This window comes from Hippocampus guttulatus, chromosome 4 (assembly GCF_054856545.1).
Source record: "Hippocampus guttulatus isolate MCC_2025c chromosome 4, RoL_Hgut_1.0, whole genome shotgun sequence".
Taxonomy (NCBI): Eukaryota; Metazoa; Chordata; class Actinopteri; order Syngnathiformes; family Syngnathidae; genus Hippocampus; species Hippocampus guttulatus.
Window position 1 is genome coordinate 14,422,501 of NC_141264.1, and position 19,326 is coordinate 14,441,826.

Here is a 19,326-nt window from a genome sequence, read left to right on the forward strand (position 1 = left end):
CATGAAGGTCAATTCATCAGCCATTCCCTCAATGGTCATGTTCACTATGTCTGAATTTTTTAATCAACTGTTGAAATTTTAAGTGTGGAATTCTGCATCCGCAATGTCATCCAAGTGCTTCTCTGTCTTGTCTGGGAATTTGTGGGGGGTCACACCATCATTGTGAGATGCATAACAGGAGTTAAGTATCCCGTTAGGAGCCTCGCTCACTGAGCCAAAATCTCATCAGCCAGTCATCCCCCCACGCACCCCCCGAATCCCCCATTTTATTCTGTTTTCTCAGAATAGACACGCCGGATGCTGTCGTCTGGAGCAACATCAGCATCCATGCGGGGTGCATCTTTGTAGGAATGGCTGAGCCTTGCACTTACAAAGCCAGTTCTGTGTGTGCGCGCGCGCGCGTGTGTGTGTGTGTGTGATGCGATGCTTTGAGCTTGCACAGAAGCGCACCATGACTTGTGGGAGCGCTTTCCAGAATCTACCAGCACAGACAGCACCATGTTGCACACTTAGGCACACACGTGCACACGCATACACATAAACACATTTACACACTTACAGTGCCTAGCCACAAACACACACACACACACAAACACACAGACAATATGTAGGTCACTTAGTCTTGACAGACAATGGCCTCCATAAAAATTCTTCTAATGTATCATTGAGTGCCAGTGGTGCTAGGTGACCAATTCCAAACACTACCAGGAATGCGAGACAAGATCGCTTTACAAAAGTCAAGATGGAAAGCAAACCTGCATTGTCAAAGTTGTGTAAACATTTTCCCACTAGTATATCAAAAATGTTTGTTTGGTTTATGTTTGAGCAATTTGGCCTCACAGGTAGCTTGCAAGCTAATGTGAGCTCCACTTCGCGCTATCAATTTGACCATCTGACGAGCATGTCCGCGGCATCATCGAAAGTGCAGGGATCATAGGTTTATTAGATAAGTGTGAAACAGATACCTCAAGTCAAGTTTGTTATTCACATCGCCCTTCATCACAAAAGATTCTCAAGGAGCTTCAAAAGCCCACAGTTGACAAATATTAACAACCTCCCTTGACCCTAACTCCACAGAAGGGAAAGGGAAAACTCAAATAAGCCCATTGGGTGGTAAAATAACCTTGAGAAGGGGCTGCAGATATGGTAATCCCCCTTCCAGGATGACCAGGCTGCAATAGATGCCGATTGGGCAACGTTTATCTGATAGAATGCTTCCATACAATATTAAGTAAAGTCCGTTTAACGGTGTGAAGCACGACAGTAAGATGCCTCTGGAGAAGTGGGTCTTCCTCAAAGCCTATCCCGTAAACGCTGACCATAACACTAAGATGCCTCACCATGTGTACCTGTCCTGACTTTTGGAATGACCCAAAGGCCGCAGCCAGAGGACCTGCAAGCGCTTGAGAAGGTTCGTTAGGTCACAGGAGTTCAAAGAGATGAGAAGGTCCAAGACCATCCAGACATTTAAGAAGCAAAAAAAAAATAATAATAAATCGATCCTAAAACACATGGGAAGCCAATGCAGTGATTTTGAAATCAGCGCAATGTGCTCCCTCCGGTCTTCATCATGAAACGCGCTGCCGACTTCTGTCATCATTGTTACACTTGGAATGCTTTTTTGAGGGAAGACTGGAAAGTAGAGCATTGCAGTTGTCAATACGATTTGCGATAAAAGCATGCATTAGCTTCTCAATGTTTGCCCGAGAGAGAAAAGGGCTATTCTTTAAGTAGTAAAAACCTTTTTTTTTTTCACTTTTTAACGTGCGTGGCAAAATTGAGCTCAGAGTCAAGAATCACACTTGGGGTTCTCACTTGTGATGATGATATGAGGAGGACGCTTCGCATGTTCAAATAGGAGAAGGCTGAAATCATCAGTCAAAGCACCCCGCTCCCTGTTTTTTCAATGCCCTCCTCACATGACATTCAAGACTTTGTTTCCTCGTACTTGACTTGTACGTGTTTCGTGTTGTTTTGATGTGATGTCGTTCATGTTTGTGTTTGTTGTGCTGCGCTGTATTTGTTATTCTGGTTGTGTTGCATTTGGGTTTTGTATTGTATTATGAATGTTGCTTGTGTTGTTTTTTTTTGTGTGTTTCAGTTGTTTTGGTCTTGTGTCTGTGTTGTACTTCATTTGTCAGGTGTTTTGTGTTGTGTTCAAACTGTATTTGCGTTGTTTCGTGTATGTGTTGTGTTTTTGTGCTACTTTTCTGTTGCGTTCGAGGTTTTTGTATCGTGTTTTTGGGTGAGTCTTGTTGCACATATACTGTATGTTTCAGTTGTTTTATCTTGTGTTGTTGTTTGTCTGGTGCTCATATTGTATTTGTGTTCTTTTGCATGTTGTGTTGTATTTGTGTTGTTGTATTTTTGTTGTGTTGTGTTTTTGTGAAATTATGTTTTGGTTGTATTTGTCTTGTACCTGTGCTATTTTTTTTATTTGTCAGTTGTTGTTCAACCTGTATTTGGGTTGTTTTGTGTGTTGTTGTGTTTGTGCAATGTGGGGCTGCTCCTCTGTCATCCAGTGCCCTTTTCACACATGCTAATGCACAACACACTTCAATAATCGCAATACAAACATGCACCATCAACACTTCGACGCTTGATGTGCTTTTAATTGCAAGGTGGACAAGGAAGGAAGGAACAGGGAAAATACTAAACTGGCATAGTGTCGATCACTTGTTTGTTTGTTTTGAAATGTTTAAAAAGTGACCTTTTACAGTCTCCACCCGAGCTCCATCATCCACATAATAAGGCACATTGCCATATTGAAAACATCACAGACACACAAGAAGAAAAATCAGAAGAAGAAGCAGCAACGACTCATTTGTCTCTCCTCCAACTCGTGATGGGGAAATGAAGCCTCAAATTTGCTTCATGAACTTTTTTTTTTTTTACTCCTCTCAATGACACTCTTTGCACAACGTTGGGCTGAAAGCACACTGACTTGCCCATTCAAGAAACCCTTTTATTTAAACCAACAGTGCCATTAACAGTAAAAAATAATAATAAAAATAATACAACTGCTTCATGAAGCAAACCTGAAGCTTCATTTTCCCATCACTACCTCCAACACAACATGTGTTCTTTAATTTCAATGAAGCAATTGAAAATTACAATGGGCTAACTCAATTGTTGTAAACATTGACTACTGGTGTAAATGAAGGTCTGGTTCCAATTTTGACATTGGGTCCAGTCCAATCTCCACTTTCTGATTCATCAGTGCAACACTCGGCCAAAATGCCTAAAAGTGACTTTCAGTTATTGATAGAAGACTCAGAAAGTAAGCAGTGCATTAGCTTGGGTCCCAATGAAACCTTTATGAAATATTGATTGATTTAATGAATGTTTGGATTTATGCCACTATTTTAAGAAACCCTTTTTTCCAATCCCAGTTTGTTGCTCTGCATTCAGGCAACCTATATTATATGAACTGGGATCCAAACTATGCAGAGGATGAGAGTAACTCAATTACAGATAAAAATGTCCTTTTAGTTGGTCAGTCAAAATATTTGTCAAAGCGCCAAAATCGGAGGTAAATGGCAGTTTCTGTAAAATAATGAGCAAGAAGTAACCATCGTCAGATAGATTGATGGATAGGGTGATATTTTCTCCCCCCCTCCATATTATAACTTTTTTCAAATTTTTTCTACTTTTTCCTCTTATTTCTACATTTGTATTGCAGCATTACACGCTATATTTTGTAATATTGCAAATATATTTTATATTATAATTTTTTTCCGTGATGTTTTGACTGTCATAATGCAACTATGGCTATTTTAGTTACATTTCATCTTTATCCTTGAGATTTTTACTTATTTTGTCTTGTAATATCACCGCTTTATTTATGTCACATTCAGATTATTTTTTCTTTATAAATATTGTAACATTCTTGTAACATGAAAAATTTGAATCTGATGAATTTACATTTTTTTTCCAGAAATATTTCTTGTAATAGTTGGACTTGACTTTCCCTTCAGCGTTTTGGATTTATTTCCATGTCAGATTTCATTTTAATATTTTGGCTTTACTCTCACAATATTTCAACATTTTTATCAAGATATCCTCATAATCTCAACACTTTTTTCATATTTTATTCTCCCAACAATTAGGTTTTATTGTCTTTTGGTGATTCAGACTTCATTTGTTATATGTGACTTATTTGTCACTTAGTACTCATAATCTTTCTACTTTTTTTGTCATACTTGCACCAATTCAGTCATGTAAATTTAAAATGTGTTTTACTTGTAATATTTTAACTGTCCTTATGTGAGTAGGACATTTTCCCTGTATTATTTCAAGTATATTCTGCCCAACTTTAAAACTCATCTCAAAACTCATTTTTATTCTTTGGCTTTTGACCCAGCATGACTCAGACTTGGTTTTTTTTTGTTTGACTGTTTTTGTGCTTTCTACTGTCCTTGTTATTAATTAATTGTTTTATTGATTGTTGTCTCTTTTCTGTTTCTACTATTGCTTGGGTGAACACATGCATGTGCATGTAACTGGCCATTTGAATAAAGGGATTCTATGATTAGACATGTTCTTTTATATAAAAACAAAAGTATCAAAAGCAACATAATTCCATGAAGACGTAAATGTAATGTAGTTCTTTCTTTGTTTGTTTTTTGTACAAGTTGTCCATTACGCTCACATTCAGTCCTGCCCAAATACTGTCCCACTCATTGTGCTGTTTCAACCGTGGGCCATACTACACAAAAAGATACACACTAGAAATGCATACATTGGAGTATTATCATTATTACAATGAGAACCTACAAAAAGACCATGAGAATAAACATCATAATAATAAAAAGTCAGTGGGGTATTGCAAAGGTCCTCTTCCTTACCACCATCATGAACCTATTTACATCATAATAACAAAGCTATCAAAAAAACAAAATGCTCCAAAAGATCCTCCTAAAAATGTTTTTTTTTTGGGGGGGGTCCCTTTTTTTATAGTCTACATACCACAATGTCCATCCCACATATTTACAAGCCTTTTAGAAAATAATTTAATTACTGTATAGTTATACATTTTCTATACTGCTCGGACCGGTCAGTGAAGGAGGCTGCAATAATAGGTAGGCCAATGAAACCTCATTGGTTGATAGGGACTTGGTGGGCGGGGCTAACAGTCGCAGGGCGTCTTTGTGGGGTGGGCGGTCACAGAGACGAAGTGGTTGAGTCGACAATTTCTCTGCCGTTGCACACGGTCGGGACGTAGTGGGCGCTGACAGAAGCTGCAAACAAGATGAAATCGCATTTCATAAAAATGACATTTGCTATTTATGGACAAAAAGCCTTTCAAAGGGTCCTGACCAAATTAATATGTATGGCTTGATTGGTGGGAATGAATTCGATACCATACCATATAAGCCTGTGGCTCGTGATGAAAATGAGTTTGACGTGCCCGGTAAATAGTGATGACAGCAAATTGAGTGTGAAAACAAAAGTCAGCGAAAATGATGCCAAACACAGTACAACGCTACAGTATGTAACTTGTGCCCCTCCACCCCCACCCCAGGCTATAATTCTGCACCTTGTTGGGCTGCTCAGTAAGAGCTTGGACAAATGTTGAGTTTAATTGCGACAGCCATTATTTTCACTTGAATAATGATTTGCGTTTCCAAAGAAATTTCTGTATGATTCTTCTCTGTTTCGTTAGCTTTTTACAATTTGGGTATGAGCATACTCAATTGCTAGGTAGATAACATCATTTAAGCGATATGATTATCAGTGGGCCAGTGCAAATGATGGCAGTCGACATGAAATATCAATGATCAAATACAGAAAAATAAAGCAAGATGTTAGATCAGTTATTAGCCTTAATCAGCAATGTGTCATCTCCTCTAGTATTGGTTTAAGTGAAAGGGACTTTTTTTTAAGCAAGAAAAATAGAGTACAGATATTTCATTTGCTTTCGAGGGCCACAAAAAATGAGGTGACAGGCCCTCTAATGCCCACTGGCCTCGAGTTTGACACCATACCGTGAGACGCGTAGGAGGCGGCAGCTGCCCCGCTGACGCTGAAGCGATTAAGGTTGAGCCTGTGACTGGTGACGTTCTTCTGGGGCTGGAACATGATGATATGAACCTTGGGGGCAAACATGCAGCCCAGCACCACAAAGCCGCTCAGGCTCACTGAGATGCACATGGTGGTCGTCTGGACCTGAAAGCACACCCGTCGTAGTGTGAACAAAACTTTAACAGCACGGTGCTACCTTGACTTACCCCTGACCCAAATCCACTTTTTCCAGCTATGAGATGTCACTGAGAATTTTTTTTGCTTTGTGATGGGAGACTGAGTAACTCCAACTCTCAACCTTAAAATGCCAATCAGTTTGCTAAAAATTGTGCTTTTCCCTTATGTTTGTGTAGATTTCCAACCACATAGGTTGAACGGGGGCAACTAGACTCTTCCTGTTTGTTTTTTTTCTTGTTTTATGAAAATGTTGAACAATGACTGAGGCAACTGTGCTATTAGGCAAACGGTTTTTGTGTTGAACCTGTTTGTCTCTTTCAATAAATGTCTGAAAGAGCATCGGTGACCATGGCTCTCCTTGCCCACAGGTGAGGGCATTATGATACAAACGCTCCATATTTTTTTTCCTGATAATTCAGGTCACCACACAGAATGATGCCATTTGTCTCAGTTTTTCGAACAGGAGAAATATCGATAATGATATGAATGCTTGTGTCAGGTGAAAGGTGGTAAGTACTCTGTAGTCACTGGACGTGACATAGAAGATGGGCAGAAAGGCCAGCCAGATGATGCAGGTGGTGTACATGGTGAAGCCAATAAACTTTGCCTCGTTGAAGTTCTCGGGGCACTTCCTGGTCTTGAAGGCATATCTACATGGGAGACATTCATATTCATATTCAGAAAGCAGCGGTGGCGAGAAAGCAAGTGCAAATACGTTATTTACTGTTCTCATGTGGATTTTTCAGGTGTCTATACTTTACTTACGACAGAGCAGTATGCATTTTTTTTTGCTGATGTTCTTCTTACTCTAAAAAGACATACCGTATTTTCCGCACTAAAAGGCACACCTAAAAGCCTCCCGTTTTCTTAAAAGCTCACTGTGTGCCTTAAAATCCGATGCGCCTTGTCTATGGTCATTACGGTAAAATTTCGACCCCCAAAACGGCTCCTTGCTCGAGACATGCTGACAATGCAGAGTTTAAACTTACGGCAATCGATCAATTACGCAGTTGAACATGGAAATAGAGCAGCGGCAAGAGAGTTCAGCGTTAATGAGTCAATGTTATAACTTGCTGTTGGTTAAGTGAACTGTGTCGCTACATTATTAAATACGTTTTACTGACATCTGATTGTTCTGTTGGTGTTTCCTTGAGCGTGACTCCATCTGGTGGATGCATTGTAGATTGCGTCTTATAATGTGGTGCGCCCAATGTATGAAAAAAAAATCACAAAATGGGCCATTCATTGTAGGTGCGCCTCATAATCCAGTGCGCCTTTTAGTGTGGAAAATACGGTAACTTATCTGGTAAATCTAAAATCCATTTTAGTAAACTTGGGTCAAATTTGACCTGTAAAATCCTCAGCACTTTGTAGCACCTCCGCAAAACGTTTACATTTTCAAATATTTAAGTTTTGTTTTGGGTGACTTGAGGAAAGTAATCAAATTTCAGGGTAAAAGAATGACATCTAAGGTGTTTTTATCAGAATCAGAATCATCTTTACTGGCCGAGTATGTAGAACACACAAGGAATTTGTCTCCGGTATAACACGCTGCATTAGTATCATCATAAACAAGGACATGACAAATAAGTATGGAAAAATAAGTATGGCAGGACATTCCGGAATGTAAGTGAACCGTAGTGTGGTGGTACCACCCAGTGACAACTGTGAGACAATGTGCAAAATATCAAGCAGACCTAAAGTGATCAGTGGTAGAATACAATACGATAACAGTTGTACAGTTGGTGCAGAAAATCATTGAACCATTTTAAAGTGACCATTGGTGTTAACATGGGTCAAATTTGGCCCAAGTAGTAACCCAGTCAGCAAAGGCATCTGGCCCGGATTCGGCATGAAGCTGGAACAGCTGGCCTTGAGTCGGCACTGGAATAATGCATGTGGGCCGAACACGGCCCAGGAGTGGCAAAGGAGGCACTGGCTTGACTCTGGCAAACAGATGAGGGCCAGTTGTGGAGTGAAGTATTTGGGCCAGAAATCAATTTACAACTCCGGCCCGTATATGGCCAGCCAGTATTGAGCCACCCTTAAATGCAGTTTCAGATTTATTTTTTCAACACACAGCCTTGTTATACAATTGCACACCGATGCAGAATTCCATTCATCACACACACACACACACACACACACACACACACACACACACACACACACACACACACACACACACACACACACACACACACACGTGCGCGAGGTTCAATCAGGCCCGCAGGATAATTTAAAAATGAAAAAAATGCTTAAAAGACACAGAATTAATATTTTTAATAAAGTGCAATTCATTGAGTATCCGCTAGGGGACACTGTTTTAACCAGAGAAGAAGACAACAGCAGCCTCAGTCCGTCACTGAGACAGACCCATGACAGCAGACGCTGTCAATAGCACTCTCACTTTTACACATTTAATAGCACTCTCCTTAGTTTGTAAGGTGTAGGCAGGGATTACATTTAGATTTTATATGCACGTGTAAATGGTTTAAAACTTCCTTTCTTTATAAATCTTGTTTAATCATAAAGTGCATTACTGTATTTTTCAATACCAATTACTTGTTAAAGTTTGTACAATCAGTGGGATCAGTTGCAATGCATATATGTGAATGATAAAAGTAAATTGCACATTTGTTGAAGGAAATGTAAGGTGCTTCATGAAATGTTTTGTAAAAGATACGTTCATTAAATGTCAACATTTTCCAAATGTTCTTGTGCTTCTTTATACCAAAACAAAGGAAAGACATATTGTTTTGGTTGTTTATAGCAAAGTATGGTATCATTTTAATGGTCCTGCCCACTTGACATCTACCGAGGCCGTATGTGGCCCACCATGTGAAATGTGTTTGACACCAGTGATGTATAGTAAGGCATTTTTAGCCGCAAAAAACAACCATGTGCAGAAAGGCGTTTTTAGCCCAAAAAAAACGACCATGTGTAGTAAGGTGTTTTTAGCCGAAAAAAAAAAGACCATATATATAGTAAGGCCTTTTTAGCCGAAAACCCCCCCGACCATGTATATAGTAAGGCGTTTTTAGACGAAACAAACGACCATGTATAGTAGGGCGTTTTTCGACCAAAAACGACCATGGATAGTAAGCCGTTTTTAGCCGAAAAAAAACGACCATGTCTAGTAAGCCGTTTTTTGACAAAAAAAAAGACCATGTATAGTAAGGCGTTTTTAGCTGAAAAAAACGACCATGTATAGTCAGGCGTTTTTAGACGAAAAAAAGGACCATGAATAGTAAGGCGTTTTTAGCCCAAAAAAACCCAGACCATGTATAGTAAGGCGTTTTTAGCCGAAAAAAACGACCATGTTACAGTAAGGCGTTTTTAGCCGAAAAAACCCCGACCATGTCTAGTAAGCCGTTTTTAGACAAAAAAACCCCGACCATGGATAGTAAGGCGTTTTTAGCCGAAAAAAAGACCATGTATATAGAAAGGCGTTTTTAGCCGAAAAAAAACGACCATGTGTAGTAAGGCGTTTTTAGCTGAAAAAAAACGACCATGTAGTGTAAGGTGTTTTTAGCCGAAAAAACGAACATGTATAGAAAGGTGTTTTGAGCCGAAAAAAACGACCATTTTTTTTTTTTCAAAGGTGGCGCCCGAGTAGGCAGCCTTCGGCAAGTGCTCTTCAAGAGCCTTGCTTTTTTGTTCTTTTTTGGTGTTTTTGTCTTTTGTTTTGTCACATGTTGTTTCATCGTGTGGACCTGATATGGACTGTTTTCAGCGTTTTTTGGCCACGACATTCGTCAAAGGAGAAGTATCTGTGCTTGGTGGTTGCGCCTTCTCGGCAGCACGCCTGTACCAGCACAAATTTTGATTGGGAGGAATGTCGGCGCCATTGACTGTCGGTGCTGGACAGACCTGGGGCGCTTGTGTTTTTTGCGCCTGTAATGGGCAGCATTTTTCACAACCCCGTTTTGTTCTGTGGATATGTCGGCGCTGTGGGACAGTCGGCATTGGTGCGGCTGGATGGATGGCTGCTGAAGATGAGGAGAGAGGAGCGTTGGCGCAGACCGCCGATGCGTATTTGGAACCGAGAGTCGCCGCTTGGAATTGAAATGGATTTCCATGGGACAGGAGAAGTGAACCAATCTCTTTTTTCGTCAATGGATGCTACAGCTTCTTGTTGACTTTGAAACTTAGGTTGTAGCCGACGTGTGCACATTTTGAGCATGACGTCTCTGATCCACTGGTTAAAGGACTGATTCTCTCCTCTTTCATCTCAAACTGCTTCAAACAACAAAGTGTGTGACGGAAAAGTGGTTATGACTGCACGACTGTCCGTGTTTTATGTTATGTGTTGTGTTTATAACATGGTCGTTTTTTTCGGCTAGAAACGCCTTACTATACATGGTCGTTTTTTTTCGGCTAAAAGTTTCATCCAAAAATGCCTTATTATACATGGTCGCTTTTTTCGGCTAAAAACGCCTTACTACACATGGTCGTTTTTTCCGGCTAAAAATGTCTTACTTTGCATGGTCTTTTTTCTTGGGCTAAATACGGCTTCCTATACATGGTTGTTTTTTTCGGCTAAAAACGCCTTCCTATACATGGTAGTTTTTTTCGGCTAAAAATTTCATTCAAAAACGCTTTATTATACATGGTCGTGTTTTTTTCGGCTAAAAACGCCTTACTATACATGGTCGTTTTTTTCGGTCAAAAACGCCTTCCTATACATGGTCGTTTTTTTCGGCTAAAAATTTAATCCAAAAATGCCTTATTATACATGATCGTTTTTTTCGGCTAAAAATTTCTCCAAAAAACGCCTCACACTCCATTGTTGTTTTTTTCGGCTAAAAACGCCTTACTACACATGGTCGTTTTTTTCCTCTAAAAACGCCTTACTATACATGGTCTTTTTTTTCGTCTAAAAACGGCTTACTAGACATGGTCGTTTTTTTTTGGCTAAAAACGCCTTACTATACACATGGTATTTTTTTCGGCTAAAAACGCCTTACTATGCGTGGTCTTTTTTTATTCTAAAAACACCTTACTATACGTGGTCGTTTTTTTTCGGCTAAAAGCATTACTATATACATGGTCGTTTTTTTTGGGCTAAAAACGGCTTACTCTACATGGTCGTTTTTTTCGACTAAAAACGGCTAAAAACGCCTTACTATACATGGTCGTTTTTTTCGGCTAAAAACGCCTTACAATTATGGTTGTTTTTTTCAGCTAAAAACGCCTTACTATACATGGTTGTTTTTTTCGGCTAAAAACGCCTTACTATACATGGTCGTTGCTTTTCGGCTAAAAACGCCTTTTTCATCCAAAAACGGCTTACTATACATGGTCTGAAAGAAATTTCAGGGGTTATTTTTACTGACCATTCATTGTTCATGACATGTACAAATGTTTGTTTTCCTAACACACTGTCCATTGTTGTTTTCTTAGGTCTCACAGCGGCTGTAAGAACTGTAACAGCCTAACATCTTGGGCCTCAGACCAGGAAATTGATGTCACAAACAAAAGATGGCTACATCTGGCTCCTGATCGGGATGGTGACAGGAAGGAGAGCATGAGAAGAAAAGAGGACATGGAGAGTGCAAGAATTTGATGGATAGAAAAAATACCGTTCAAGAGTAAGCTGCATTCCAATTTGGACTTTGTGTTCACTGCTAAATAAAGAAAAGTGCATTTTTCCAGTGAATGTGGAGTTATATGTGAGGTTCACAAATTATGACAATAAACATATTGTTGTTTTGAGACTTTTTTTTAAATGTGGGTCAAATATGGGTCATGAAAGATGTGGCTTAGTTGAGGTTGAATTCAGGCTGATATCAGGAACCTGTTCTCGCCCAGCGTCAGGCCGGAGTAGGGCCAGATATGGTTTTACAATGCGGCTCAGATCTGGGCCAAATGCGGCCCACATCATGGATGCCAGACGTGGGCCACTGCAGGACCGTCATTCATTGAGGTATGTGAGCCGAGTGTACGTGCCGTGTCTGCCCCAGAGCTGGGCCAGACCAATTTTGCTGACTGGGAAGTGTTAGGTTCATATCAGAGTCTGTCATTCTATTTTGTGGGAGTGGGTGCACTTTTGAAGTCATTGTCACAAACAAATTAACAACATACTACTGGGTGGCACTGGGTGGCACTTATCCATCAACTGGTTGATTTTTCCACAAGTGTCTGACCTTAGGAAAAACACCAGCACTCTTTCTACTACTGTCAAAAACAAATGAACAACAAACAGGAGGGAGGACACTTACACAGTACACAGGATGACCAGGAGTACGTCGTAGCTGAGCGACAGCAGCATGCTGGCGTCGCGCACGTTGCACTTGAGGATGACCGTCTGCCGGCGCTCGGGCAGCGTGAAGCGCCGCGTGCCTGGAACTTCCAGCAGCAGCCACACGGACACCATCACCAACTGCACCGAAATCAGGCTCAGGCAAATGAAGACCTGCGACACATGGGGAGTGCTCGGGTCAGGACCTCTCTGAACTATGTCATGTTGTGTCGGTCATTTTGGCCTACGCTGACTTGAGAAGACGGGCTGATGAAACGCGGCCTGGCAGCACCCGCTCCGTCCTTGACGCCACCAAAGATCCTGGCGATGCGGTTGGTTTTGGTGAGCAGTGCCGAGTAGCAGACGGCGAACGATGTGCCCAGGCCGAGGCGGCGCAAGGCGCAGATGGCCGGCGACGGCTTGGCCAGGAAAAGGAAGGTCATGGCGTAAGACATGAAGACGCCCAGGAGGAGGATGTAGCACAGCTCGCGGCCCGACGCCTTCACCAGTGGCGTGTCATTGTGACGGACCAACACCCACAGCACCAGGCCCGTGCACAAGAAGCTGGAGGGGTAGATTTAGCATAGCATGCGTGTACATCAGTTAGTATTTGTGGATGTAATTCTCTAGATCAGCTTGAAAATGGACAAACATTTTCTTTCACATAGAGAAAAATAAAAGGTTTGCTCAGCATCACACTCCATAGAATTATCTTCAGTAAGACAATAATTAAAAAATAAAAATCAAATATTCAAAATATTTCCAAATCTATTTTTAAATGACTTAAACAGTACATATAGTTTATGATAAATTTGTTTCCATTCATTTCTATTTTCTGGGTTTGTGATGCATTTCCAGTCTGGTGCGCACAAATCTTCACCCGTCGACTCCCATTAAAAGCTTGACTTGCGTCGTAGCACCTCTTCATTGCAAATAAATAGGACCAAAGTGGGGCACAACAATCAAATCCCCTGAGCTGGCCAGCTTGTCATTCAGTGACACCCAATTATGACCATAGCTCCTTGCAGGGAAGGATGTCGTATGCAAACAGGTTCAACTTCAAGAATGGAGGGATCAAGTAATTCAGTGAAGTCACTTAACACCTTTTGTAAAGCCAAACCATCAGGAGATGAACAAAAACCTCAATCTGAGCGACATGCACAGCAATCCATAGACACATGCTCTTTGGAAGGTTCATGCTTTATTTTGCTTTAGTCCGCCTCATAAAATCAACCGAGCAATGGCTCGTCATTGGAAAAAGAAACTTGTCATTTGCGATACTCGTAAATCCAGATATCACAGAATTTACTGGAATCAAGACTGTGTTGCATGAGTGCCGGTTACTTCCCATTTTGGTACACATTCAAGAGAGTACCTCCATCATAACCAAGTGAAGCACCCAAATAATTTTCTGGAGGTTTAATCTGCTTGCGTCAAAGCGAGCGCAGACATGATGCATGACGATCATCACTCACCCCACACAGGCGATGGTAATGGGCCCGATGGCCCACGCGTCTTCCCACATGATGTAATCCTCAGGGAGCTCGTAGCAGGACGTCAGGTCATCGGTGGGCCACTGACCCGGAGCGCAGGGTGAGCAAGTGAACTCGTCAGCCAGGTATTCGTGAGGCTCGCATGCAGTACAGATCCAGCAACAGTACTCGCCTGCGACGCAGACAGAAAAAAAAAAAAACTGGCGATAGGATTTGATCTGCTCTCGGAATGATAGTGTGTGGTGAAAATGCAAGCAACGGCTGTCCCACCTGCCTGCATTTTCTTCATCTCATTGCGCTCGCAGGGGTCGCTGCACTGCGAGGTGGGCGCTGCCTCCCTGGGCCACTGAATCAGACCGCCATTAAGACTGAGACTCTCAGCCCATTCGCCGACCGGCACGTAAGCGTAGCGTTCGCCGAAGTGCTGGTAGCTGAAGATGTTGTAGCGGCCTACGCCGTCGCCCTGGGAGTCGAACTTGACGGCTGTCTCGCTGCCGGCGGGGGAGAAGGGGGCTGAAAGAGAAATGAAATGATGAGTGGACAATTGCGAACAATCACGAGACCATGAGAGAATTTTAGCTGCGAGCACCTTTCTGAAGCCTCAAAGTGACCATGAAATTTTGACACCATACTTCCTCTTCTATTTCTTGCATGCATACCTGAGACTTTTTTATGCATGATGTTATGATATACATCGCCACCAAATTCCAGTTCAACAAACTGCTTTCAGGGTTTTTTTTATTTTTTAACCTACATTTCATGTGGCATTACTGAGTGTGATTTTGGGCATAATATTCTCGCCCCCTCAAATAAATGCAATGCAATTTTACCAGGGTGCACACGCATGTAAAAATGGATGAGTTTCAAGACCGTTGAGGTCCACGAAACTTGCCATTTTTTTTCGTTCTTCCCTTTTTGATAACTCCTTGGAATGGTCAGCAAACATTGAACCCATGCTTCATCCAGATAAGAGGACATACAAAAAAGCTTCACAATTGAGCACACATATCTGTGCATACTTCCACTTGGGCTCATTTGGGTGAATTATCAGCATTAGAAAATAACACGTTACTCTACTACACCCACTTCTTTTTTTTACAATAACGACTAACCTAACTACTTCTCCCAAACATATCATCTGTCTACATTTACGTCCATCAAGAACCATTGCAATGAGCAGAATTGACAAGAACCTATATTTCACTGCAGTTTACTGTCCACTAGCAAAATCAAAGATATAGGAGAGGAGGTTCGGTTTGGAAATCCAGTGACTACTTTCAGCTTGTGTTACCGAACACACTCACACACACACACACACACACACACACACACACACACACACACACACACACACACACACACACACACACACACACACACACACACACACACACACACACACACACACACACGCACACACACACACACACACGCATTGTGCTGTTGGATCATTGTTATATTCTGATTGGAATTCTAATTGGGGATGATTTGGCCGAATTCAATTGAAGGAGAACCTGGACTTTACCAGAAAATGTCTTCTTTTTTCAATTGCGAGCATGGGTCCTTCAGACTTTTTTGTGCATCATGTTACGATAGACATGTCTACTGAATTCTGTGTCAGGCGGAGGAACTGGTGTCTAACTTTGCAGACGGTGCAACTTTGGCAAGGCCTGGTGCTCGGGCTCTCATAATAAAGTCGTGTCTGCGGTGTGTGAGGCTGAAAAACTCAGAGCGAGACATTTTCATCAAGTATTTGCAAAGAGGCTATAAAACGCCTGCTATGCTTGGCCATGTCTGCCTCTGTCAATGGCCTCCAATTTGTCCCCGAGGCCACATCGACACAAAAATCACAGCTCCGCAATGAGATCTGACAACACCTCATACCGAAATGCGTCGTTAACAAAGGGCCCGTAAAATCATGGAGGCGTGGAGGTAGAGCACAAGATCCCTGGGCATCGCTCTTGCTGCCCACTCACTGATGGAATTGGCTTCGGGGGCTTCTCTGCGAGGGCGCTACGCTGAGGAAAAGCGCCAAATTGGTTTGTACACAAGTTGTTAGGAGAGGATTAGCGTGGACCCCGAGGACATTGAGCTAGATTGGAACATTGGCGGCGAGCAGGAACGGTAATGGAGAAGCCCACCAGGAAAAGGAGGATCCAAGGAGTGCGAGAAGGTAATTTTGGACGTGACACCGGAACAACTCACCGACGAAACAAAAATGACATCAAATGATTACGTGGTAGCAGCCAGGAAAGAGCAGAACAGACCTTTGGCTTTGGATCTTTCATGAGAATCTGTCACAGATCCTCCGTTATTTGATGATGTTGTATTTTTAGTTGCCTGCAGATGTCGCAAGGCAGTGGCAAATCACTTAGTTTGAAACACGCACCCTACTCTAAGACCCTACCCTAAATTTGACATGACTTGAAGCTCATCAATTGTATTAGCCAGCACAGATTATTGGTGTCTGCATTCATTTCAATGGAAAATGATATTTTGTAATCGGTTTAGAGTACAGAGCGTGGGAACGGAGCAAATCAGTTTGCACTGTATCTCAAGGAAACCGTGCATCTCAAATTTTGGCTTGCAACACAAAGCCAACAAACCGTAACACAGTATTACAATGACTACATTTATAAAAGCAGTAGCTGTAAAAATGTCCTATACCCAAGGAGCAGATATTTCCTAAAAAACATTTGGGAGGTGTTTCTAAAAGTGTGTCCCTCTCCAGCAGCTGACGGTTGTCGTTTGTGTCCAGGCAGACTGCTGGCTCCAGCTCGTGGGTTGGACGGCGCAAATTAGCTGGGACTGTGCTGTGAGTGGCATTTCAATTGAAATCTTTGCAAGCGTCGAAAAGCTGCTCCAATGGTGGCGGGAGGTGGGACTTTTATGAAATCCATAAATCACGGAGACAACATAACCCTCGCATCTCCGTCACAGGAAATTCTCCTTGTCAAGTCTATTTCGGAGTTTGGGGGTGGGGGGGGGGGGCGGTAAATGTTGGGGTGACAGCTAAATGAAAATGATTTAAATAAGCGCTGATAACATCTGCAGACGAGGAGGAGGAGATATGAATCCATTATATTGCCAAGTTGGCAGATAATAAAGTCTGTTAAGAACACTAAAGCAATAAGACAAGCGGGGCCCACCTCCCATTAGACACCCATACACACTAACACAACAGTTGGCCACTGATTATCATAATGACTCCTTATTAGAATCTGTGCTGAACCCTAATTAGTGTGTACATAATGAAAACTAAGATGTCCTATTTCGGAGCATTAGCGATCACGAACACCAGTAACCTTGCTTGAGTGACCAAAAAACCTCAGACTGGCAAATGTTAAATTGTGCTCAATCTGACCAGCCGTCACAATGCACGGAAGCGCTTTGGGCTACGGCCTGATGCCAAGCGCTGATGTTAGCACGAAGCCTGAACCTGCGTCAAAAGGACAGGCTGATGTCAAGTTCAGTGGCGTAAAAGTTAGGCCCCGACTAGGGTTTAGCTCAGTAGCGAGCAAACTACGGCCCGCGGGCCGAATCCGGCCCGTTGGTCTTTTTAATCCGGCCCGCCGAAGGTTGGTCCACAATTAAGGTTCGATGTGAATGATTGCATTCATTTTAATTGGACTTGTAATGACAGGCATTTCACCGCAAGGTGGCGCATTGACTTGAAGTTGCAGAACACGGGGGGGCGGGGCAATCTTTTCGACCACCTAGTACCTCTGTATCGCTCTACTTCTACTGGTCTGATCACAACCCATCTGCAGCGATGCACAGGATAAAATAGGTCATCAACAACACTTTTGTCATTTAAAAAAAGTATATTAATACCGTACTTTCATGCTTTTGTTCTGTTGATGTTTGATATGGACTGTCAACAAATGCAGTTTTTTTTTAATGTACCATAGCTCGTACTGACCTGGCCCTTCTGTCAAATTTTAAAAGTCAATGCGGCCCCCGAGCCAAAAGGTTTGCCCACCCCTGGTTTAGCTTCTTAGCAGCTACAAATACCAACCCTTGCCATGAATAGCAAAAATCTGCAAATAATTGACACCCATGCCAAAAAGTTTTGCTGTTGATTATAGATGACACAAGATGGCAGAAAAGCTCTTTTTGTATCAGACAAGGCTATGACCTGACGAAATGAATTTTATCTCTTGATGCCAGACCAGTGGAATGGTGAGGTTACAGGGAGCAGAGGTGGCGAAGGTACAGGAATTTAAGTACAGAGGATCAACAGCGCAGAGCAGCAGAGACTGTGGAAGAGAAGTGAAGAATAGAGTGCAGGCATGATGGAACAGCTGGAGAAAAGTGTCAGGAGTTATTTGTGATCGAAGAGTGTCAGCTAAGGTGAAGGGAAAGGTTTACAGAACAGTTGTGAGACCAGCCATGATGTACGGTCTAGAGACACTAGCAATAGGCAAAAGACAGGAGGCAGAGTTAGAGGTGGCTGAGTTAAAAATGCTGAGATTCTCCTTAGGACTCACAAGGATGGACAGGATCAGAAATGAGGTCATCAGAGGGCAACTCAGACAGAAAAAGTTAGTTTTGGAGAAAAAGTTAGAGAGGCCAGACTGAAATGGTTTGGACATGAACAGAGGAGGGACAGTGGATACATTGGTAGGAGAATGTTGGAGATGGAGCTACCAGGTTGGAGACAGAGAGGAAGACCAAAGAGGAGATTCATGAATACCGTGAGGGACGACATGCAGGTAGTTGGAGTCAGAGCAGAGAACAGGGAAAGATGGAAATTAATGACTCGCTGTGGCAACCCCTGAAGAGGGACAAGCTGAAAGGAGAAGAAGAAGAAGATGCCAAGATAGTTCCTTGACAATAAGCCTGGTTGTTTTAGTTAGCAAAAAACGAACAAAATCAGGAAATCTCTACTCGACACTCCACCACTAGGTGGTGCCAGTGAACTCATCATATCCGGCAACCATCAGTTTGCGATTTTGCTTTGCCAAACCTTTTCTCAGTACAGTATTGTTTTGGTTGTTTTAGATTTCAAGCAGTCACAAAAACAAAAAATATTCATGTCGAAGTCACTGCTCTGCTTGACATTCTTTACTCTTTTCACAAAAAGCTCGGTTTAGCTGCTTTTTTTCAGCTCATTATTTAAAATGTCAGAGTGTTTTCAACGAAGAAAGTTGCTTGAAGATGCAAGTGATTTGATTTGTACAAGCATGGTCACAAACCAATTTTTAAGTCAAGGTACCTTAGTACCAGCGTTGCAGCTCCGAAGCAAAGAGAGCTGTCGTGTTGTTTTGTTTTTTGAACATACACTATATTCATTCTTTTAACACTCTCAAACAAATACAAACACATCTCTGTCCGACAACGCGCCTTCTCTTCTGCCGTTCGGTTCGAGAGGCGTTCAAAGACCGC

The 19,326-nt window shown here is 42.1% G+C and overlaps 1 protein-coding gene across 1 annotated transcript in view; it reads right to left on the bottom strand.

Annotated features, from left to right (window-relative positions):
* Positions 1 to 2,586: 2,586 nt before the first annotated feature.
* The window catches only part of grm3 (glutamate receptor, metabotropic 3), a 50,264-nt gene continuing 33,524 nt past the window's right edge, over positions 2,587 to 19,326 (bottom strand). The window contains exons 7-13 of the mRNA XM_086109050.1: positions 14,209 to 14,451; positions 13,921 to 14,110; positions 12,700 to 13,009; positions 12,426 to 12,619; positions 6,719 to 6,851; positions 5,988 to 6,168; positions 2,587 to 5,240 (exon numbers count right to left, since the gene is read on the bottom strand). Of these exons, the coding sequence (XP_085965176.1) occupies positions 5,164 to 5,240; positions 5,988 to 6,168; positions 6,719 to 6,851; positions 12,426 to 12,619; positions 12,700 to 13,009; positions 13,921 to 14,110; positions 14,209 to 14,451 (1,328 nt within the window). The 3' untranslated portion in view covers positions 2,587 to 5,163. The remainder of the gene's footprint in view (positions 5,241 to 5,987; positions 6,169 to 6,718; positions 6,852 to 12,425; positions 12,620 to 12,699; positions 13,010 to 13,920; positions 14,111 to 14,208; positions 14,452 to 19,326) is intronic.